Genomic DNA, 24014 nt, shown 5'->3' on the forward strand with positions numbered 1-24014 from the left:
CTACTTCAAAGGGACCCCGGAAATTGCGAGTTTCAGAAGGTCCCGCCCTCTTGTTCGTGACGTCACACCAGGATGTCTTCGCCTCGCTCTAGAATCAAAAAAATGCCGACAGATTCGGAGAAGATGCTTTCTTGTTATGAATATGATCCAAATAGTTCTGAAGAGGAAAGCATAACTGTTTGCAATCGATTAAAGACGTCCTTTTGGATCAATTCCAATGTAGCGTCCCAGAAAATGCACAAGATGGCGCCCAAGCTCCGTTGGAAATGGGCTGATTTGTCTGCTTGGAATTTGTGTCAACTAGTATCAAATAGTAGTCTTGGTGCAACAAACAACGATTCACGATCACGTTATTTACGTGTTTTCCTTCTAATTTCGCCATCAACACGGATCAACACGAAGTTTTCAGACCAAACAAAGTACCCAAAATGCATTGTGTGTCGCTTTCTCGGTCAGGTGCGTTCCAGACGTGACGTTACGTCAGGCATCGACATCAACTCGAAAACAAGACTACCTGAATATTCAGTGTGAGTCTTAAAACGTAAAATATAGCTATATGCGGTGGAATCTTTGTAAAATACGCTCAGTAGAAGTCATTTCAAGTGATTTTACAAATTTTGGACATAACTTGTCCGGAGGCATCGGTTGTCCTTTAAATTCTATTTAAGCAGGGTACGCACATAACGACTTTGTCTCAAGATAATCGGGTCTTTGGAACCTTTGAAGCAAAAAAAAAAAATGGGTGAATGCTCAAATATTGGTATGTTTACACACTATTAGCTGACAACCGTCGCAGAGTTCGTGACTTAGTCAAACTCAGTGGAATCACCGAGCTGATTTCTTTACAGAGACATCAAGTTATTGCTGATTTTGATCAAAAGTGACAAATGAAGTCTCCAAATCGAATCGGTTATCAGTAAACAGCTTTAGTCGATGTTTCTCCGCCCACCTTTCTATCCTTGGCCTTTCGTGTAACTTCATAGTCTATAAACTCGAGAAAGGATGCTCTTTTTTTGTCTTTTTAGTGATGCTGTATAGACGCAAGCCGATGTTTTTGGCAGTCATTCAGCCTCCACATCAATATGATATATAAAGCAATGCAGCAGAATGATCAGCATTCTATAATTATACAGCAGTGTCCTTAAAATGCCTCTGTCGTCGCTGCTTAACGATGAGTGCTTTTTCGAAGCAAACAGCACAGCACATACAGTAAAGTCTCGTTATATCGATATCGGATATATCGATAGTCCCGGTTATATCGATACTATTTCTATGCACGCACTGAGAAAATTACATGCAAACAGGGTCGGATATATCGATAGTCCCGGTTATATCGATATTTTTTTGGACTCCCTTGAATATCGATATAACGAGACTTTACTGTACTTTTGACTTTTTGGAGATATTTCAAGCATAAGATTTTTTTTAATATTTTTATATTCTTTTTAAATAAGGAGGAAACACACACCAAACCATAAATCACTATTTATTAAATGAATACTTACCGCTGTTTTGTGGCTACAAAAATGAATTCCATATGCAAGGAAATCTCCAGCAGCCAGTCAGCCCTCTTGTCTTAATGGTGAAAAGTATGTCAATGATCAACAGGGGGCAGAAGCGTGCTGTTCTGCTTCTGATGCAATAATATCTTTTTCCACAGGAGGTCGCCCGTCACAAGTCAACCAACCGTTCCTCAAGCTACCCTCTCTGGTGAGATTATTTCATCCCAAATGCCGGAAAAGGAAGAAATAGAATAATAATAATAATAATAATAATAATAATAATAATAATAATAATAATAATAATAATAATAATAATAATAATAATAATAAAACAACAAAAAATAATTATAGTATTGTGTTGTGATGATCATAAAATAATAATAATAATAATAATAATAATAATCATCATCATCACAATAACAATAACAATAACAATAACAATAACAATAATAATTGGGTGTGTTTCTGCCGCTGCTCACCCGCAGAAAAAAATATCCTGTGACTGTAAAGTGTCATTGAGAGTTTTGAAAGGCGCTTATAAATGAAATGTATTAGTATTATACGAATAAGAATAATGGTAATAATAATCGTAATAATAATGGTAATAATGAAATAATAATAATAATAATTACAATTATAATTACAGTATAGTGTGATGATAACAACAACAATAATAATAATAAAAACAATTATTATTGTATAGTGTGGTGATGATAAAAATAATAAAAATATAATAGTAATAATAATAATCCATTTAGTACATTTCATTTATAAGCGCCTTTTAATATTCTCAAGGACACTTTACAGTCGCAGAATTAGTTTTTCTACAGGTGAGCCGCAGTAGCCAATGACGCCAGCGTTCACTCAACCTAGAAGTAGTAATCATCATCATCATCGTCATCATCATCATAATAATCATAATAACAATACTACTACTACTACTATTACTACGACTACTACTACTACTACTACTACGACTACTAATAATAATAATATTAATAATGTAAAACTGTTTGTATGAACAAAAATGATGATACACGCAAATCAGTAAAAGTGTATGGATGTACCGTGTACTAGAATACACACACACACACGTGCACACGCACACACACACACACACACACACACACACACACACACACACACACACACACACACACACACACACACACACACACACACACACGTTTCGGTATGTTTGGTAATTTGTGTTTGTCCCTTTTACAGAGGAGACATACCAGCAGATGGCTCGGGAGACACTTGAAGAGTTGGATTGGTGTCTGGATCAGCTGGAGACTATTCAGACCCACCGATCGGTCAGCGAGATGGCCTCCAACAAGGTGTCTGTTTGCCCAATTTACACAAACATAACATTGCACAACAACTCGTTAGACATACAGTTAATTAGTGACTTTTTTAAAATGAATTTCACAATATAATCCAAGCATCATAATTTTAAAGTCGTGTAACTTGATTAATTTTGAAGTACTTTTGGAATACTGCACACTAAATATGCTTAAAAATGCAAACAACCCCCCAAAAAAGACATCCGTCTTGTCTTTTCTGTTTTATATCTGTGTGATGTGCACGCTTTTGGTATGCTGGATGAAGCGTGAGCCCGCGTAATTCAAATGGAAAACACAATTACTATGAGGGAGACAAACTATGGATGGATGGATGGATGGATGGATGGGTTCATGGCCATGTCAAGAAATGGATGTCTACAAACTGTCCATGAAAGCAACAGATAGGTAGATAGGTAGCTATATACAGTAGATAGCAAGATGAGTAGCTAGCTAGATACAATAGGTAGCTAGATAGATGGGTAGATAGATAAACACGTATATAGGTAGTGAGGTAGCTAGATAGATAGGTAGCTAGATAGCTAGGAAGCTAGATAGCTAGGAACCTAGATAGCTACACAGCTAGATAGTGAGATTGATAGATAGGTAGCTAGATAGCTAGGATGCTAGATTGATAGATAGCTAGGTGGATAGATAGATGGGAAGGTAGATAAGCGGCTAGGTAGATAGGCGGCTAAGTAGATAGGCGGCTAAGTAGCTAGGCGGCTAGGTAGCTAGGCAGCTAGGTAGATAGTCAGCTAGTTAGATAGGCAGCTTGGTAGCTAGGTAGATAGGTAGCGAGATTGATAGATTGCGATGTTGAATAATAGCTATATTGAAAATAGCCATCTTGATAAATAGCTATATTGATATAGTAGTGATATATATAGTAGCTAGCTAGGTAGATAGCTAGGTAGATAGCTAGGTAGCTAGATAGCTAGGTGGTTATGTAGCTAGATAGCAAGGTAGCTAGATAGCTCAATTGATAGATAGCTAGATTGATATGTAGCTTGATTGATAGATTGATTAATCCTGTATTTCCCAATTGTCATTAAGCCAAGGTACACACATTTTGCATTTGAAAGATCTGATGGGCGCCATTGAAGATCAATATCTTGGAATCACAGCTCTCGTGCATACTCGTGCTTGACTGCGTCCTCATGACGGGACGTGTCCGGAGTGTCTTGAGCGTGCGCGTGCACAGGCCAGCGAGAGTGGATTTAGCGGTCCGCCTGTGGGTGGCGAGGACATGCTTGATGTGTGTTGGGAGGGGTGTAGTGGTCCTGATGCTGATGTCTCCTCTGTAACCTTGGTTGCTATCGAACGGCAGCAGGCTCTGCCTCTGCCTTTTCGTCATTGGCTTGCCATTCTGACCGCAAGCCATGTGGTCCGGGTTGGGATCCAATGTCGTCGTGGTCGGGGGGGGGGGGGGGGGGGGGGGGGGGGGGGGGGGGGGGGCTCTCGTAGTAGTGTTGCATCTTAAAGCAACAGGCACCATTTTATTTTGTTGAACATTAGCTGTCCTCTTGATCATCCTTTTAATATTCTCAGCTCTGTATTGGACCACAATGTGGATTTGCTTGGGTGTTGATTTGTGTGCTTTTTGTGTTATGACCTCTCAAAGGGGAGGGGGGGGGTCAACGGAGGCTTTGTGTCGCAAATGACCTACAGAGATCCAACATGGAGACACTTGATTACTGTCTTGCCACTCACTCTCTCTCTCTCTCTGTCTCTCTCACTCTCCCTCTCTCTCCTCGTCTCTCTCTCTCTCTCTCTCTCTCTCTCTCTCTCTCTCTCTCTCTCTCTCTCTCTCTCTCTCTCTCTCTCTCTCTCTCTCTCTCACTCTGTCTCTCTCTCTCTCTCTCTCTCTCTCTCTCTCTCTCTCTCTCTCTCTTGCTCTCTCTCTCTCTCTCTCTCTCTCTCTCTCTCTCTCTCTCTCTCTCTCTCTCTCTCTCTCTCTCTCTCTTACTTACTTTCTCTCTCTCTCTTTCTCTCTCTCTCTCTCTCTCTCTCTCTCTCTCTCTCTCTCTCTCTCTCTCTCTCTCTCTCTCTCTCTCTCTCTCTCTCTCTCTCTCTCTCTCTCGCTTTCATCCTCTCTCTTGCTCTCTCTCTCTTTCTCTCGTTCTTTGTCTGTCTGTCTCTCTCTGTCTCTGTCTCTCTCGCTCTCTCTCCTGTACTCTCTCTTTGTCTCTCTCTCTCTCTTGCTGTCTCTTTCTTATTCTCTCTCTTGCTCTTTGTTTGTCTGTCTGTCTGTCTGTCTGTCTGTCTGTCTGTCTGTTTGTCTCTCTCTCTCTCACTCTCTCTCTCTTTCTTGTTCTCTCTCTCTCTTTGTCTCTGTCTCTCTCTCTCTCTCTCTCACACACAAGGGCTTGACAGACATACACGCCGTCTCGCGGGCGCAGGCGCACTGAGGCCTCCCATCAGAAGGCAGCAGGCGCAGGCACGCACGTGCATGCGCGTGCAGCCACACCACCTGATTAGCTTGCGACAGCCTGTCTACGGCATCCCGGGAAAATAAGCGGCGCCAGAGGAGAAAGCATCGCAAGAGGAGGAGATAGTGGCCGACGAAGGCGGCGGCGGCGGGTATCGCCGTCCGACATCCTCGGAGTGACACAGAGCGGGTTGTTGAGCTAGGCTGAAGGGACAGACGGGGGTTGATCCACTGGTACGAGGACTAGTCTGGCCCTCCTGGAGACGTACGGTGGGGGAGGGGCGGTCGACGCAGGGAGACGGAGTCTGTTTTTGAAAACCACGGCTAGGAAGGACCGACCCGGATTTCTGCCCCCGTCACCTCCTCATCTCGGTTTCTTCTCTCTTGTTGGCTATCCGGGTCATCCGTCCGTCTCCACCTGCCCATCTCGTCGACTAACTGTCTTAGTTTTATGTCAATCGAGCTCCCCCCCCCCCGTCTCTCCATCCTCAGCTTGGTCTCCTGGCTCGTCCGGGTGTCCTTCAGACGTTTACCTTACAGACTGTTTACCTCCCATCTTGCCTCTCTCCGCTCCCGTCTCTCTCGATCCCCGCCGCGGCTCTCCGTTTAGGTCAGCCGGATCACCAAATGGGATAAGATGTAGTCTCCGCAGATTTCAGATCCAGGAGGGGCTCCTGGGCCCCCCGCGTCCTTAGCTCGCAAGTGAAGCCGGAGCCGTCTCCGGGTGGCTAGGTCGGCGAGCCACTTTGGGGTGCTGCATGTAGGCCAAGATCGTCGGGACCCTTCCCTCTCCCCCCCCCCTCCCCCGGTTCCTTTAACCCCCATCTCGGGGCAGCCTTCACTCTGGAGTGCCCCGGCGTCTCCCCGCGCACTCTGACGACACCCTCGTGCCAATGGGGCACCTGCCGCGCTCCCGCCCCGCTCCACTTCCGCACCTCCTGCCTGTGCCGCCGGCCCAAGCCCCCCGTCACCCTCAGCATGGGTGTGGTGGAGGCCATTGACCCCACGCCGTCCCCCTGTCCCTCGCCCGTGCCGGGGGGCTACCGGCTGTCCCGCTCCTCCAGCTACAGCCTGCTGCAGGGGAGGGCGGGGGCGGAGCTGGACCTCGGTGAGGCGGCCGGAGGGATCCTGGAGGGGGGCGGGACCGCGGCGCAGCGCAGGACCCCCTTGGTTGACCTGTTCTGCGAGACCTGCTCCAGGCCGTGGCTCATCGGCTGGTGGGACCAGGTAGGCCTCGCAAAGGGCAAACCAGGCTCGGCCGTGGCCATTTTAAGATTGCCGGAATCATCAAGTGTCCCGCCTCTGCGTGCATTACAAACTCTTGTTCTTTGAATACACCACGTTGGAGTAGTTTGAGAGTATTAACCAAGGAGACAGAGTTTGCTTTGCATATTCCAGTTAGCTTTGCTAGTGTTGGTCTGCGACTTTAGAAATGACAAGGGAGAGATCTACACCTCTCAAAAAAACTAATATCTAACATTATATATTGTTTCTCTTTCTTGCTTTTTTTAAACTCCGTCACTACCAGACGATGTGCAAAAATGTGTCCACTCCAGTGCCAGGGTTTTTGTCATTGTCACTCGAATTGCAGGACCCACAGAATATTGAGTTTTAGGACTACATAAATATTAAATGCAGGGTAAAAAAACTTTAGACTATCTTCTTTCATCAGAAAAAAATGAATTAATTCCTAAATTATATGGGTCTGGAGTTATATGAGCTTGAAATGAGGGCGCCTGTCCAATATACATTATATTGGTTTATATAGCGCTTTAACAACAGCTGAAGTTGGAACAATGAGCTATGGGTTAGCTGGCTATCTATTAACTGGCTGGCTGGCTATCTATAAGCTATCTAGTAGCTAGCTAGCTAGATTTTTATTATATTTTTTATTATATTTTTTATTTATATTTTTTATTATATTTTTATTTGAGTTATTCCGGGTTGAGTGAACACTGGCGCATATTGCTGCCGCTGCTCGCCCATAGAAAAACGTATCCAGTTACTGTAAAGTGACCTTAGAATGTCTTCATTCATCAGAAAAAAATAATTAATTCCTAAATTATATGGATCTGGAGTTATATGAGCTTGAAATGAGGGCGGCTGTCTAAAATACAATGCAATGCATAGGTATTGGTTTATATAGCACTTTAACAAGAGCTGAAGCTGGCACAAAGCGCTAATATGGACAAAGGGCGAATGCTGCCTTGTGGAAAATAAAAAAAAAACATTGCCATAGGACATGGCCAGCGCTTTATCAGCACCCAAGCATGAAAAAACAAAACCCGACCAAATTCGGGAATGGCACTCTGTCATATTTTCAATTCCCGAAAAAAAATCGAGAATGGCAGTGAATGAGTTAACACCACTTATATTGTTGCAGCATATTTTTACTGTTTAGGCTAACATAGTTGACGATTTGCATTTTTGCTCCAAATCCAAGGTTTGAACACATTTGTCATGAAAATTAACTCCATGGAAGTTAAACCTGTTTGTTGATTAATTTGCATCCAACTAAATCTTGCGCATCAGAAAACCATTTTGTAGAATCGGGAACAGACACATCGTCCCGTCGCTTGCACGTATGTTGCATTTGTACACGTGTGCGTCATGTCTGTCCAGCGCTCGCTTTCATTAGTCCGTGTCAGCGGAAGCGTTGTTTGTCCTGGCGCCGTACTAGTGTCGGTTGGCAGCTATGACTCAGCGTTACAGCATCAGCGTGAGGGGGGGGGGGAAATGCGGGCGCGAGAGCGACGGTGGGGAGGCGATTTGAGGGCATAAAGTACCACTACGCTCGCGACAGCTTGTCAGAGCTTCTATTCGGGCAGGAGCGGATAACGGTGACTGATGGTGAATAAAATGGCAAGGGGAGGGGGGGGGGAGGGGCTTGTTTTTCAGGCCCTCAAGTGAGAGAAGGTGGATATCGTGGTGGGTGGGGGGGGTGGGGTGGGTAGGAGGCGTTGTCAGGTGACCTTGGTAAAGGTCAGAGACACCTGCCTACTCCTTTTTTTGAATTGTCACCCGAGCAAGCCGGCGCTCTGGCATCAAGTTCAAGTAACTGGCTGCGAGGAAGGTGTTGCCACGGCAACCGCTGCCACGGGTTGCCTTAGAGATTGTTTTGTGTGAGGGATCGGTCAGTAGGACATAGACGCATCGTGCCTTTGGCATTCAGACATGCTGGCTTTTACCTTTTACTAATCCTAAAAAAAAAGGGCTGCTTGAACAAAGTGTTCAAATATCTTTGAGGGGAAAATGAAACGAGGATAAAAGTAACCAGATTGATATTTTGATATTTGCACGACAGTAGATGGCCATTATAATCATGCGGTGGATTATTATGGTGTGAAGAAGAAAAAAAATGTGTCATGAATTATAATTGATTTTCTCACCATTTGTGATGAAAGGACGGCGTGATGAGCATCGTGATGATTGAATTCAACACACGTGGCTCAAAAGAAAGGGTGGATGCGTTCTTTTGTGAGGTTTAAAGGACAACCGACGCCTCCGGACAAGTTGTGTCCATAATTTGTAAAATCACTTCAAATGACTTCTACTGAGCGTATTTTACAAAAGATTCCACTGCATATAGTATATTGTACGTTTTAAGACTCGCGCTGAATATTCAGGAAGTCTTGTTTTCGAGTTGATGACGATGCTTGACGTGACGTCACTGAAGGAACGCCCCTGACCGAGAAAGCGACACACAATGCATTTTGGGTACTTTGTTTGGTCTGAAAACTTCGTGTTGATGGCGAGATTATAAGGAAAACTACATAAATAACGCAATGGTGAATCGTTGTGTGTCGCAGCCAATTGTGTTAACACAAATAAAGAATGTGTAAGTTTACACAAGTTCCCAGCGGACAAATCAGCCATTTCATATGGAGCTTGTGCGCCATCTTGTGCATTTTCTGGGCATTACATTGGAGTCCAGACGGCTCGAATTGATACAGAAGGACTTTTTTAATCGATTGCAAACATTTATGCTTTCCTCTTCAGAACTATTTGAATCATATTCATAGCTGGATGAGTAACAAGAAAGCATCTTCTCCGAATCTGAAGCCATTGTTTTGATTCCGGAGCAAGGCAAGACGTCCTGGTGTGACATCACGCACTGGGGGCGGGACTTTCTGAAAATCCCCAGTTCCGAGCTCATTTTGTGGCAGTTTTGGGACAGTTTAAGTCATTTTTATTGGTGTTTTGTCAGAGTGTCTCTGAGTCAGAGTGTCTCAGAGTGACACTCTGACGAAGGCGGAAGTATACGCCAAAACATGTCAGGTAATTGAATACCTAAAAACACTGTATGAAAGAAAATAATTTGTTGTAAATTAGAAATCAAGTAAACAGGATGAACTTAACACAACTATGTATCCACTCCAGTGCCAGGGGTTTTGTTATTGTCACTCAAATTCCCGGACCCACAGAATATTGAGTTTTACGACTACATAAACATTCAATGCATTGTAAGAAACCTTAAACTTTCTTTGTTCATCAGAAAAAAAGAGTTAATTATTCAATTATATGGGTGTGGAGTTATATGAGCTTGAAATGAGGGCAGCTGTCCAAAATACAATGCAATGCATACATATTGGTTTAGATAGCGCTTTCACAACAGCTGAATCTGTACCAAAGTGCTAACATGGAAAAAAGGGAAATGCTGCCCCCTTTTGGAAAAGAAAAAATATTGCCAGAGGAAAAAGCGAGCACTTTATCGGCACTTAAGCATGGAAAAAAAAGAACAAACAAATTCGGGATGTCATATTTTCAATTCCCGACTAAATTTGTGAATGGCAGCGAATGAGTTAAGAACAACAATTCATTTTCATCAAGAAAAGGATCACACGGAGCAAGATTGAATTTTAAAATATACTCAATGCTTTCCCCACTTATAAAAGGAATGCTTCAAATTATATGACCTTCGTATGTTTTCTAGCGCCATCGAATCTGGAACCACTCACCAAATCCAATGACCAATGTTATTTGTACTCTCTCCAGTTCAAGAGGATGCTGAACAGGGAGTTGTCCCATTTGTCAGAGATGAGTCGCTCAGGGAACCAGGTGTCTGAATACATCTCCACTACCTTTCTAGGTAAGTCGAACCTTCTGTTAAAAAGGTTCCGATCCCTTCCCAACTAACCGAGATTGAAATCCGCACTCCGACAGATAAGCAGAACGAGGTGGAGATCCCTTCCCCGACTTTGAGGGAGCGAGACAAGCCCATGTGTCACATCAGCGGCGTAAAGAAACTCACGCACAGTTCCAGCCTTTCAAACTCCACCTTGCCTCGCTTCGGCGTCAAGACTGAACACGAGGACGCGTTAGCTAGAGTGAGTGAAGTCACTAATTTCTCCAGCTTTCTCCATGGTGTGTTCGATCTTACACGCGATGGTGCTTTTTGTCTCCAGGAGCTGAATGACTTGAACAAGTGGGGCCTTAATATCTTTCGTGTGGCGGAATTCTCCAACAACAGACCACTGAGCTGCATGATGTTTTCCATCTTTCAGGTACGCAAGTCAATGTATCATTGCAATCATAATTAGTTGTTTATAATATCAGGACCGCCTCCCCTATTGTAAATTATGGTGGGTTGTCTGACCCAAATGAATGTTGATTTTTGAGCAGCTCAGGATGATGTACACAACACTAATTTAGTATTTTATTTTTTGTATTGATGGTTGCTATAAATGTGACACCATAGCAGTCGTTTTGAATCACGGCACAGTCAGTTACTCTACTTCTCTTTTTTTCATTTGATTGTTTTGTATTTATGGCCGAGCCGATCATATTTATTTATGTATTTATTTATTTATTTATTTATTTATTTATTTATTTATTTATTTATCTATTGATTTATTATCTTTTTATTGAAGTATTTATCTGTCTATTGATTTGTTCATCTATGTATGTATTTATTTATCTATCCATTTATTTATTTATTTGTACGTTCCATTTATTTATTTATTTATTTATTTATTTATTTATTTATTTATTTGTGTTTGCTTGATTGCTCATTTATTTATTTATTTTTATTGAATTTATTTATTGATATATTCACTTTTTTATTAAAGTAATTATCTATCTATTGATTTTTTTATTTATGTATGTATTTATTTATCTATCCATGTATTTATTAATATCTATAAGCCATTTGTTTATGCATTTATTTGTTTATATTTATTTATTTATTTACTTATCCATTGATTTATATATGCCGTTTATTGATATTTATATTTATTTATATATATTTATTTAGTATTTAGTTGTTTTTATGTGTTTATTTATCTATGTTGCCATTTATTTATGTATTTATTGATGTGTTTATTTATGTATGGACTTATTTATCTATTTATTTATTTATTTTGTTATTGTTTTATATATATTTACCATTTATTTATGTTTTTACTTGTTTATTTATGTGTTTATTTATTTATCTATCTATATTTATTTATCCATTTATTTATTTATTTATTTAGTATTTATTTATTTATTTATCCATTTATTTATTTATATATTTGCCATCTTTTATTTATTTATACATCCCCAATCCAGATATTTACGATTATGTGACTTTCCGTGTGGTTGTGTTAATATTACGCTTTGTTTTTATTTTTTACCGGCGTAAAGATAAAAAAGTCTACTTAAAAAAATGTGTAGTGTTGTCTATTTGAGTAATTAAATAAGCGTCAGTAGCCTACGCTGTGGTCCAAAACTGGCCAGAAGCAACTGCTAACTTCCTTAGCATTAGCAAAAAGATGAAACTTCAAATAAGTTTCACACATAACAACAAAAAACGCACAAGACAAACTACTAACTTGCCGCAATAAGCAAGCGAGGGTTGACAGTGATGATGATTTATGACCACTGACTGCTTTCCCGGAGACAGGAACGAGATCTCCTGAAGACCTTTCGGATCCCAGTGGATACGTTTGTCACCTATGTGATGACGCTGGAGGACCATTACCATGCCAACGTGGCCTACCACAACAGCCTCCATGCCGCAGATGTCACTCAGTCCACGCACGTACTGCTGTCTACGCCGGCTCTAGATGTAAACAGCGCTAAATGCCTTATGGCTAAACACATCACGGTTGGCCATTGGGAGAGGACGCTCATATGTGGCTTTTTTTTGGTTCCTTTGCAGGCTGTGTTCACTGATCTAGAAATTTTGGCTGCGTTATTTGCGGCCGCCATCCACGATGTGGATCATCCGGGAGTGTCCAACCAGTTCCTCATAAATACCAGTGAGTATAAACGCACGTGCGAGTCCTGACAGACGACACATCATTATAGGATGATCATCGTTTGAGAGGTTTTTTTTTCAATATGATTCAAAATGTTTTTATGTTTTAGGGTTGCATGTAAGGAGAAACACAAATTCTGAAAATAATGGCTTTTCTTGAAAATGTCTGTGAAAACACGATGTTTTAACAGTTATAAGGAAGAGTTCAATAAATAAATAAATAAATAAAATAATAAATAAATAAATAAATACATGGATGAATGAATGAATGAATGAATGAATGAATGAATAGATGAATGAATAAATAAATGAATACAAAAACAGAGCTGATTTAGATTCTGTGCCTTTTATGTTATATTTGATATCAAAAGTCAAAGTCTGCTTTATTGTCAAATATGCTGATGTGTAATATGTAAATTGATCAGCAAAAGGGATTAGAGAAAAACACCCTCTTGTTGCCAGGTTCCCATTTTTACTCATTCACTGCCATTGACAAATTTATTCTGGGAATTGAAAATATGACGGAGAGCGCCATTCCCGAATTTGTTCCGATTGTGTGTATTGCATTATATTTTGGACATCCGCCTTCATTTCAAGCTCATATAACTCCAGACCCATACAATTTAGGAATTAACTTTTTTTAATGACGAAAGAAAACAGTCTAAGGTTTCTAATTGAATGTCTACAACTCAATATTCTGTGGGTCCTGGAATTTGAGTGACAATGACAAAAACCCTGACAAAGGAGTGAACACATTTTTGCACATCTGGCAGTGAATGAGTTTAATCATTTTTACAAATCACTCTTTTGACAGTTGCTGTTAAATTCCAGAAAAAAGACATACCGATAATTAAACTGAATGGCGTCCTTATTTCTGGGCACGGTCTTGACTCCCCACACACACACACAACTCAGTAAATATCACTCCTGTTATATAAAAATGTTCAATGGAACCACTTTCGCAGCGTAAAAATCTACATTACACCCCCGCAGACTCCGAACTTGCTCTGATGTACAACGACGAGTCAGTTCTGGAAAACCATCACCTAGCTGTGGGCTTCAAGCTGCTACATGAGGACAACTGTGACATCTTCCAGAACCTCAGCAAGAGGCAGAGACAGAGCCTGAGAAAACTTGTCATTGACATGGTGACTTTTTTTGACCCTTCCACCCTCATAACCCCTAATTCATCCTCCCCCCGGCTAAAATTAATCAGTGAAAATTTTCTGTGCAGGTTTTGGCCACAGATATGTCCAAACATATGAGCCTGCTGGCAGACCTCAAAACGATGGTGGAAACCAAGAAAGTGACAAGCTCGGGTGTTTTGCTACTGGACCACTACACCGATCGGATACAGGTGGGAAAGGAAGTTGGACTGTGGGGGGGTGCAGCTCTCCGAAAATCCCACTCCTACATCTCGATGAGTGTTATTCTGTAGTGCGGATCATTAGTCGTCTCCATAACAGTTGCATTACATTGAGGCACTATGTCACCAAAAATTTAGACTGACCATCAATCTGAATACGTCATCATGTGAAAAAAAATCACTCATAACAGTAAAATAATTTCATTCTTGTCGTGACCAGAAATCAAGACCGTTACTTTGACACCTTATCACATAATCCAACAAGTTAGAAAAATCATCTACTGTCAGGGTTTTCATGAAATTAAATGTGCATCAACGCCACTCATAATAAAAGCAGGAACAGACCTAAGTAAAAAGCAACCTCTAGAATGGTGACTAATAAACACATCTCGGCCTTCAGTAGTTCTATGTTTGGATCAATCCAACCCTTAATAACTATTTTATGACTATCCAACTTTTACTGCAGCTACAGCTGCGACTGCGACTCATAAAAAGTATAGTGTGAGCTACTACAAGCGCACTAGAGGGTACCGTTAGCCAGGGAAGAAGGCCTGCGGGAAGGCCTTTGTGTCGGCAACTTGAAATCTGATTGGTATAAGCGATAGTTTTATCGACACTTATTTTATGCCACAATCCTGCAGAACTGATTGTGAAGACCTCCAGGTAGATTTCCGACCCTGGTAACGAATAATGCTTGATGTGTGATTGGTTAAATGCTGAAATACGAAAACACACGTTTGGAAGCAGCACAACAGGGGAAAACAATGAAAGGAAGATGAATGTTAATTTGGAATTATTTCATCAGAATTTATGGACAGAATATAATTCACATCAGTCTACGATTCAGATATTTTTAGGCCAGCAGAGAAGGCCTTGCAGGCCCTGACGGTCCACCACTGCATTTTTGTCATTGTGCTTCTCAGATATGAGTTGAAGAAATGAGCCATTGATCGCTAGTAGACAAAATGGCGTCTCCCAATCAAAGACAATTTGCCGCACTCATTGACGGTTAGCTAGCGAAAATGAGCTAACCCTAAGAAACTGACAACAAAAAAGGCTTTATCTAGTCAAATAAGCTGAGCACATGTTTCTTTTCACTTTAATATGCTCCTGTTTGTATTTTGAGTGAGTTTATTTCAAGAAAACCTGACTGGGGTCGGGGGTGTAATAAACACAATGACAATTGGCCGCACTCATTGACGGTTAGCTAGCGAAAATGAGCTAACCCTAAGAAACTGACAACAAAAAAGGCTTTATCTAGTCAAATAAGCTGAGCAAATGTTTCTTTTCACTTTAATATGCTCCTGTTTGTATTTTGAGTGAGTTTATTTCAAGAAAACCTGACTGGGGTGGGGGGTGTAATAAACACAATGACAATTGGCCGCACTCATTGACGGTTAGCTAGCGAAAATGAGCTAACCCTAAGAAACTGACAACAAAAAAGGCTTTATCTAGTCAAATAAGCTGAGCAAATGTTTCTTTTCACTTTAATATGCTCCTGTTTGTATTTTGAGTGAGTTTATTTCAAGAAAACCTGACTGGGGTGGGGGGTGTAATAAACACAATGACAATTGGCCGCACTCATTGACGGTTAGCTAGCGAAAATGAGCTAACCCTAAGAAACTGACAACAAAAAAGGCTTTATCTAGTCAAATAAGCTGAGCAAATGTTTCTTTTCACAATAATATGCTCCTGCTTATATTTTGAGTGAGTATATTTCAAGAGAAACCTGACTGGGGTGGGGAGTGAGGGTGTTGTAATAAACAAGGACATCATGGCTATTCGTTATTAGTGAAGACAAAATGTCTAAAACTTTAAAAGAAGAGCCTTTTAAAATATTTTTCCGATTCTAGACAGTTGGGAGAAAGAAGCTGACCATCTTCCCTGCAGCATCTTTTCAATTTGATCTCAGTTTAATCTACTTTGTCAACACATCGCGGGGCAACACTTTAATAAAAGACTGGCAACGCGCGTTATTATGTGCGCCCGGCTCCAGGGACCCTGACATGTCAACCCGGAGGCTGCTACAAGCTTTTCACCCCCCACCTACATCCGTTAGACTCATCGTGTCACGGGGTCGGGGGGGTGGAGATCACAAGCTAGCATCTCAAATTAAAAAAAAAAAAAGCTCATCAATTATCCCTGCGCAGGTGTTGAGGAACATGGTGCACTGTGCCGACTTGAGCAACCCGACCAAACCTCTGGCAGTGTACCGACAATGGACGGAGAGAATCATGGAGGAGTTCTTCAGGCAAGGCGACAAGGAAAGGGAACGAGGGATGGAGATCAGCCCCATGTGCGACAAGCACACCGCCTCGGTGGAAAAGAGTCAGGTTAGTCACACACGTAAAATACAGATCTGAAATATTTGTCAACATTTCCACAATTGAATATGACATTTAGACGGTGATGCATCTGGGCTGCACCCTTGCCCCAGTGACACATTTTGACAACTTTGCAACTCCACTGCGCCACCACCGGCGTAAGTCTATTACGATTAGCGCATATTGCTACATCATCCGCTCCACATATGACATACTTCTGTTAAAGTAGCTAAAGAAACAAATTTAGTGAAACAGCTATTGAAAACTGTTCGTTTTCCTTTAGAGGTTTTAACTTTCATCGATTGCCATCTTGCCTTACCAATATGGAGTCATAATCAGCTCGCATTTGTTTTGGTGCCTTCCAAAGTCGTGAGTAGAGGATATTTCGGGCTTTTCCGGAAACTGCCAAAAGAGATAATCAAATATTCATTTACCCATGGTGCATTGCAGTATTTACATTGAACATGGCGGATGGTTGCGTGAGAACAGAAGTAAAACGTAGAGTGCCATTCCCGAATTTGTTTGGGTTTTTCTTGCGGGGGTGCCGATAAAGCACTGGCCAGATATCTGGCAATGTTTTTACCCTTCCATGAGGGGGCAGCATTTCCCTTTTTTCCCTGCTAGCGCTTTGTTTTACCTTCAGCACTATATCAACCAATTAGTATCTATTGCATTGTATTTTGGACAATCGTCCACATTTCAAGCTCATATAACTGCAGATCCATATAATTTAGAAATTAACTAAATTAATAAACTAAGGTTTCTTAAGCTGAATTGAATGTTTATGTAGTCCTAAAACTCCATATTCTGTGGGTCCTGTCAGTTCAGTGAACATGACAAAAACCCTGGCAGTGGAGTGATCTGGCAGTGAATGAGTTAATGAGTCAAATTTTGTGCATTAAGGGAATGATTTCAGCACTGTTTCAGCACATTGGAAATCTTCAAAGTTAATAAATTAGTTTAAATAGACACTAGGGAGAAATATTGTGCAAAGTCTGTTCCCTTTGTCTTCTCTATAATACCGTAAAAAATCACAATAACAGGATTCATTGTGTAGTAACTAAAGAAATGTGAAAATGTTTGTTTATTTTATGTATGAAGAAATTCGTTGACTTGAATTAAAATTGTTGATATATCAAAAAAATAGATTTTACTCAAATAACGGGTTTTCATTCGCAATTTAGAAATATCATGCTCTCAGTCGTACAGGAGTGGTCCATCGATGCAGTACATATGCACCTAAAATCTAGCAACCACTCATTTGACGACAGTGAGTTTAAAATCTTAGCGAAAGAAAATAGATGGTTTGAAAGGGGAGTAAACAAAGCTATTTTTATAACACAGCAAAACCCTTCACGAAATCGCCATGGTGGTCTGAGGTTTAATTTGGATTGTGCTTCCAACAGACCTTTTAGATCATTACCACGTAGGCTGATGAGGCGATACCAGAGCGAATGGGGCAATCAGGGCCAGTCATAGACCATAATCAGTCAGAAGTAAACAGTTTATCCTTGGGGAATAGTCCTCTGCTCCCCCCAAACTTAGAGCAGGGACCTATCAAAGCAGAGGTCTGGCACCACCACCTCTGGACAATAGTGATACAGTAAAGTCTCGTTATATCGATATCGGATATATCGATAGTCCCGGTTATATCGATACTATTTCTGTGCACGCACGGAGAAAATTACATGCAAACAGGGTCGGATATATCGATAGTCCCGGTTATATCGATACTTTTTCGGACTCCCTTGAATATCGATATAGCGAGACTTTACTGTATATATAAAGCCAGAGCTACCAGCACAATTTTAGTTTGCTGACGAAGCTTCTTAGATGAGAAGCAAAATGTCCGGCCCCTTCAATGAAGTACAGATGACGGCTGAAGAAATCTTTTTTATTGATCACTCTGAATGAATGTATTTTGGTTCAGTTGTGTATACTTTGGCAATCTAGTTAAATCGGGTCCCATCCATTTTAGAATTTGGCCCCCTTTTCAGACACACGAGGGCCAACTGTTTTTAATTTCCAAGATGCATCCCTGTATACATTTTTCACTGGCCTAAATAACATCTATCCTCTGTGCGCGTAGGTCGGCTTCATCGACTACATCGTCCACCCTCTTTGGGAGACATGGGGGGACCTGGTACACCCTGACGCCCAGGACATTCTGGACACTTTGGAGGACAACCGGGACTGGTACCAAAGTACCATCCCGCAAAGCCCGTCTCCTCCTCCCGTGTGCCAGGACAAGGAGCTTAACGCCTGCGTGGACAAATTCCAGTTTGAGCTCACGCTGGACGACGGTTCTCAGGCTGAAGTCGACGAGCTGGACGAGGCAGCGTGTCCAAACCACGTGGCCCGAGACGGCGATGACGATCCAAGGATGATAACGAAGAGGACGTCCTGGCAGAAGAAGAAGAAGAAGAAGAAGAGGAAGACAACGAGGATATCATTGAGGAGGAGGAGGAGGAGGACGACGAGGAAGTGGCAATGGATGAGCAGGAAGAGCAAGGCGAGGAGCCCAAAGACCATATGGAGACCACGTCCAAGAGACTTTCTGACACAAGTCCTGTAGAGGAAGAGGAGGATTCTTCTTCACAAGCCGACGACACATGAGTGTTGCTCTGGTGTCACACTTGCACACGTGATCAGTTTTCCTCTTTCCGTGAGGCCAAACCCAAGAACAGCAACATTCGCGCCGTGTCAATAAAGACCTTTAAATCTATTTTTCAACAACAACAAAAAAGGGATTCATCACACAGCAACTGTAGACGCAAAGTTAGTGAGCGGTGGACAAGATGGCGTAGCACTCTGGGACTGGAATGCACACAAATAAACACAACGCTAAGTCGCATATATGCAGAACAATTTGAGCACTGCAGCACCCCTTTTCCTCCACGACCCGGGTTGCTGTTTTCACGCAAACATATACTTTGACTACATGTTTGTATATGTGTATTCACACAAGGATCACGAAAAAAGTTAGTTTCTTCTTTTTGTTTTGGAAAAAGCCATCTCTTAATGGGAACGTTTGGTCCGTTTTTAGCAATTCACGTTCAGTCAAATACTAACAGGAAACTTCTCCTCAGCAAAAGCCAACAATTTTATTTTTATTTTTATTTTTTCCATTTCTGTCGGAAAAGAAAAATAAGGACGTCGGTGGGAGGGGGGGGGGATATGGACAGACGGACGGATGTTGGTTGCCCCTTTACGAGGAGAGCGCTCGGCTAAAAGATGGCTCTGTGCCTTTTCTGACTCCCCAGCCTTCCTGAATGGAGAGCTGCGGTGAAGCAATGCATTGTGGGACAGGTGTCTAATATGCGCGTGTGTGTGCTTTTCGGTCTCACTTTTGATTGTCTCTCGTGGAAGCTACTGTCCATGCTATCGTGGTGTCTCCGTGGTGACATGTTTTAAGCCGTCAAGTCTTCCTTTGTTGCTCTTTTGCTGGTATAACAGAGCAATGCCCACCACCACTACAACTACTACTACCGCCGCCGTAACCACTGACCCAATTCTTTTCCTACAATAAGCCATGCGATGCTTCGGTGCATACGTTTTGCCTTTACTTTCTACTTAAGTGTGGGAGGAAGGGGGGGAGTGGGATATTTATGCCATCAGCGGATCAAATTTTGTGTTTATGTCCTCTTACAATGATCACCAAAGTCAATGAGTGCAGGTTATGGGGGGGGGGGCAGGAGTGTTTGTCTGGAAACCCCTTGTCGATGGTTTTTGTTGTTGTTTTTTTTAATATTATTTTTAGCTCATTCACTGCCAGACAATGTGCAAAAATATGTCCACTCCAGTGCCAGGGTTTTTGTCATTTTCACTCAAATTGCAGTATCCATGGAATATAGAATTTTATGACTACATAAACATTCAATGCAGCATAAGAAACCTTAGACTCTCTTCTTTTATTAGAAAAAAAAGAGTCCATTCCCAAGTTATACTAGTCTGGAGTTATCTGAGCTTGAAATAGGGGCGCCTGTACAAAATAGAACACATACATATTGATTTATGTAGCGCTTTAACAACAGCTAAAGCTGTAACAATGTGCAAAAATATGTCCGCTCCAGTGTCAGGGTTTTTGTCATTTTCACTCAAATTCCAGGACCCACAGAAAAATATTAAGTTTTAGACTACATAAACATTCAATGCAGTGTAAGAAACCTTAGACTCTCTTCTTTCATCAGAAAAAAAAGAGTTATTTCCTAAGTTATATTAGTCTGGAGTTATTTGAGCTTGAAATGGGGGCGGCTGTACAAAATAGAATACATACATATTGATTCATATAGCGCTTTAACAACAGCTGGTGCTGTAACAATGTGCAAAAATATGTCCGCTCCACTGGACAACATTCAAATGCTGCCCCCTCGTGGAAGGGAAAATCAGTACCAGAGGTCTGACCAGTGCTTTTTCAGTATCCCCCGCAAGAAAAACTTGCGACTCTCTTCTTTCATCAGAAAAAAAATGTTTATGCCAATCTTATTTGGCTCTAGAGTTATCTCTAATGGAAATGGGGGAGGATGTACAAAAAGCAAATGCTGACCCCTTGTGGAAGGGAATACCATTGCCAGAGGTCTGACCGAAGCTTGAAACGCACTTCCCCGTAAGAAAAAAACTAAACCTGAACAAATTTGGGAATGGCACTCCATGTCATTTAAATTCGGGAATGGCAGTAAATGAGTTAAAATCAGACCACTTGTGTTCAGGCTTCACGTCAACGTCCACGTTACCTTATTCAATGGGGAGTGAAGATAATTCCAGGCATAAGTGGACAAGGGTCCTTATATTTTGTTTGTTTGTTTTTTGCCTTAATGTCAGAAGCAGGAGTCATAATTGTCCCAATATGGAGAGAAATATTAGCAGATATTCTACTTTCACTGCAATGGGTCAATTTTCAATAGTATGCTGTGGCTGTGTTCTGACCAAACATAAAGAATGTGTTTTTGTTGTTGGTGTTGTTGTTGTTGTTGAAAAATCACTACATTGCAGCTACCATCTTAGATGGCTAATTGTTGTATGAGCGAGCCTTTAAAGGACAACCGACGCCACTGGACAAATTGCGTCCATAATTTGTAAAATCACTTCAAAAGATTCCACCGCATATAGCTATATTTTGCGTTATATTTTGGAGTCCAGACGCCTCAAAATGATACAGAAGGACTTCTTTAATCAATTGCAAACATTTATGCTTTCCTCTTCAGAACTATTTGAATCATATTCGGAACTGGATGAGTAACAAGAAAGCATGTTCTCCGAATCTGAAGCCATTGTTTTGATTCTAGAGCAAGGCGAAGACATCCTGGCGTGACGACACGAACAAGGGGGCGGGTCCTTCTGAAACTCGCCATCTCTGAGGTCATTTTGAAGTAGTTTTGGGACACTTGAAGTCATTTTTATTGGTGTTTTGCATTTGACTAAAAATATCAGCCTGTGTCTTTTGGGTATTTTAGCTATAAAACGTTTTTCTGATGTCAGTTAGGAAACAAAAAAATGGTGTCGGTTGTCCTTTAAGTGGGGTACACACATACCGATTAACGGGCCGAATTGCGTCTTTCTGATGTAAATAAGCGAAAGTCAATTGGAAGGGTGGATTTCCCCCCTTGCGCATCTTGGAAAATTGCTGGAGCCAACAGTCATAAATCTTTTTCCAATTCAATATTTCTAATGGCAATTCCGTCGACTTGTATGGAGAATGTGCCACCTGCCACGGTGAAGTCAAATAGAACATTTGTCAATCAAAATGAGGCCTGAAGCTTCAAAGGTGGCCAGTACGGACAAACTTCTGGTTATGTTGTGTGTTTGTATCTATCATGTGTCTCATGGTTTATTCACTACACTAAAAATGACGAGGAATAGTTTTGTAGTTACCAGTTAAGCTAACAGTTAACCTAGCTTATTTTTTTTAGCCTAGCTTATTGTTTTTAGCCTGGTTTATTGTTTTTAGCCTAGCTTATTGTTTTGTCTAGCTGAAGAGGGTTTTGACAGAGGCATAAGGGGGCTTGGGAAAATATTTATAAATATATTTTCGAATATCAACTAAAATGCTGGGAAGCTTCACTTATTTCTGACGGCGCTTTAGGCTCCCTCAGCCCCAGTCTAGCGTCATCCCTGGTCGTAAGTGTGTACCCTGCTGTTCAACGACTAGTTTCTTGGGAGGGAAAGAAGGCCTAAAATGTTGTTCAATGTATCGGTGTCCACTTTTTTTTTTCAATTGACGTAGTATTCACAAAGTAAAAAGCCATTGATGGTCAAAGATGGTGGAGAGCGGGTTCTGCAGGTCAGAAACAGAGCTCTCCCTCGTGTATGTGAATAACCGCGGAAATGTGGAATAATGAGTGTCAACGCAACATTCCCATATGCACTTGCCTGTTCACTTACAGTAAAAGCTATTTTCTTTCCTGATGGCTTTTTGTGATGTCATATAGCTATATTCAAAAAAAGTTACTATTTAATTGCCATACAAACACGATACTGTAGCAAATTGTTTCTTAATAAGATTATTCAGTGGAATGATTGCTGCCATTCTTTTTAAAAATGATGACAAAGAAAACAATGGGAAGTGTTTTCTTTGAACAGTTTGTGTACAGTTTATTTTTATATCATTCTGGTAATTGTGGGTGGAAGAAAAAAAACAAAGAATCACATGTGGATATAAGTGTAAGCATAATTACATGTACTTCGGTGTATATAATGTATATTGCATTGTACATGATTGAACAATATCAAGACACTGCAGGCCACATACTACAATTCTTCAGTAAATTCTAGTTCGGCTGTACTGTCACTTCTTTATTGATATACGTGTACCAGCACTTTATTTCACCAGGCTCAGAGGCAGTTTCAAGTTGGTATTGGGAAGGGGTTACCGTCAATGATGATATTCTTCTGGGCCAAATCACAAACCCACATTGTACAATGTAGAGTCACAACGAGCCATTCGCTTTTTGACCAGCAATGTGGGAAGTAATTAATCACAAGTCAAAACTTGAGCGGCGATACTGTCGTCATGCAGGATGTGACACGTTTGAAGGTAATAAGGGTGTCCTTATTTTTCTTGGCCATTTATAGCACTGTCATCTTCTCTTGTTTCTTAGTAACTTTAACCAATAGCCTGCCTGTCAGGTTGGAGTGATGCAGACTGATTCCCGCGAGTATTTTTTGTTAGCTTTAATTCATGTCTGTGTGTGTGTGTGTGTGTGTGTGTGTGTGTGTGTGTGTGTGTGTGTGTGTGTGTGTGTGTGTGTGTGTGTGTGTGTGTGTGTGTGTGTGTGTGTGTGTGTTTGTGTACGTGTTTTTTTTTTCTCACAAAAAACAGGAGACATTATACAAGTGGGTAAAACAACATGAAATGATTGTAATATTTGTTTTATATATATATATATTCCTTTTTATTTGACTGTTCGGTACTGTAAAGTGTGTTAGAAAGACAATAAAGGTTGATTTTTATATTACATGGTACTTTTTAATGTGCATTTTTGAGTCCTTTTTAATGGTCTAATATACTACATATTTCATAACTGCAATCAACCGCATACTGCAACTGTATTAGTTATGATTTTTTTTAGAATATTTTTATTTCTTTTATTTTTTTTTAATCATAACATTTCATATGTTACGACATCACCTCTTTAAAGTTTACGTAGGTTAACTATTCCACGAGATGGCGACAGCATTCTTGACTGACACCCTCCTTGGCCAATCGGTATGTACCTCAAAAGACATTTGATGAAATAGCAAGCAGAAGTCCCAAATTAAACCAATCACAGTTAGCGTTCTGAAAAGACCAACCAATCATATGCTCGCAA

The 24014-nt window shown here is 41.1% G+C and overlaps 1 protein-coding gene across 1 annotated transcript in view; it reads left to right on the top strand.

Moving 5' to 3' along the window:
• The window catches only part of pde4a (phosphodiesterase 4A, cAMP-specific), a 70215-nt gene extending 46555 nt beyond the window's left edge, over positions 1-23660 (top strand). The window contains 12 exon segments of the mRNA XM_089018475.1: positions 1661-1710; positions 2730-2842; positions 10272-10365; positions 10440-10603; positions 10682-10780; positions 12160-12324; positions 12418-12517; positions 13510-13664; positions 13751-13873; positions 16033-16215; positions 18296-18578; positions 18581-23660. Of these exon segments, the coding sequence (XP_088874601.1) occupies positions 1661-1710; positions 2730-2842; positions 10272-10365; positions 10440-10603; positions 10682-10780; positions 12160-12324; positions 12418-12517; positions 13510-13664; positions 13751-13873; positions 16033-16215; positions 18296-18578; positions 18581-18822 (1771 nt within the window). The 3' untranslated portion in view covers positions 18823-23660.
• Positions 23661-24014: the final 354 nt, after the last annotated feature.

This window comes from Hippocampus bargibanti, linkage group LG17 (assembly GCF_051943395.1).
Source record: "Hippocampus bargibanti isolate YZ-2025 linkage group LG17, ASM5194339v1, whole genome shotgun sequence".
Lineage (NCBI taxonomy): Eukaryota > Metazoa > Chordata > Actinopteri > Syngnathiformes > Syngnathidae > Hippocampus > Hippocampus bargibanti.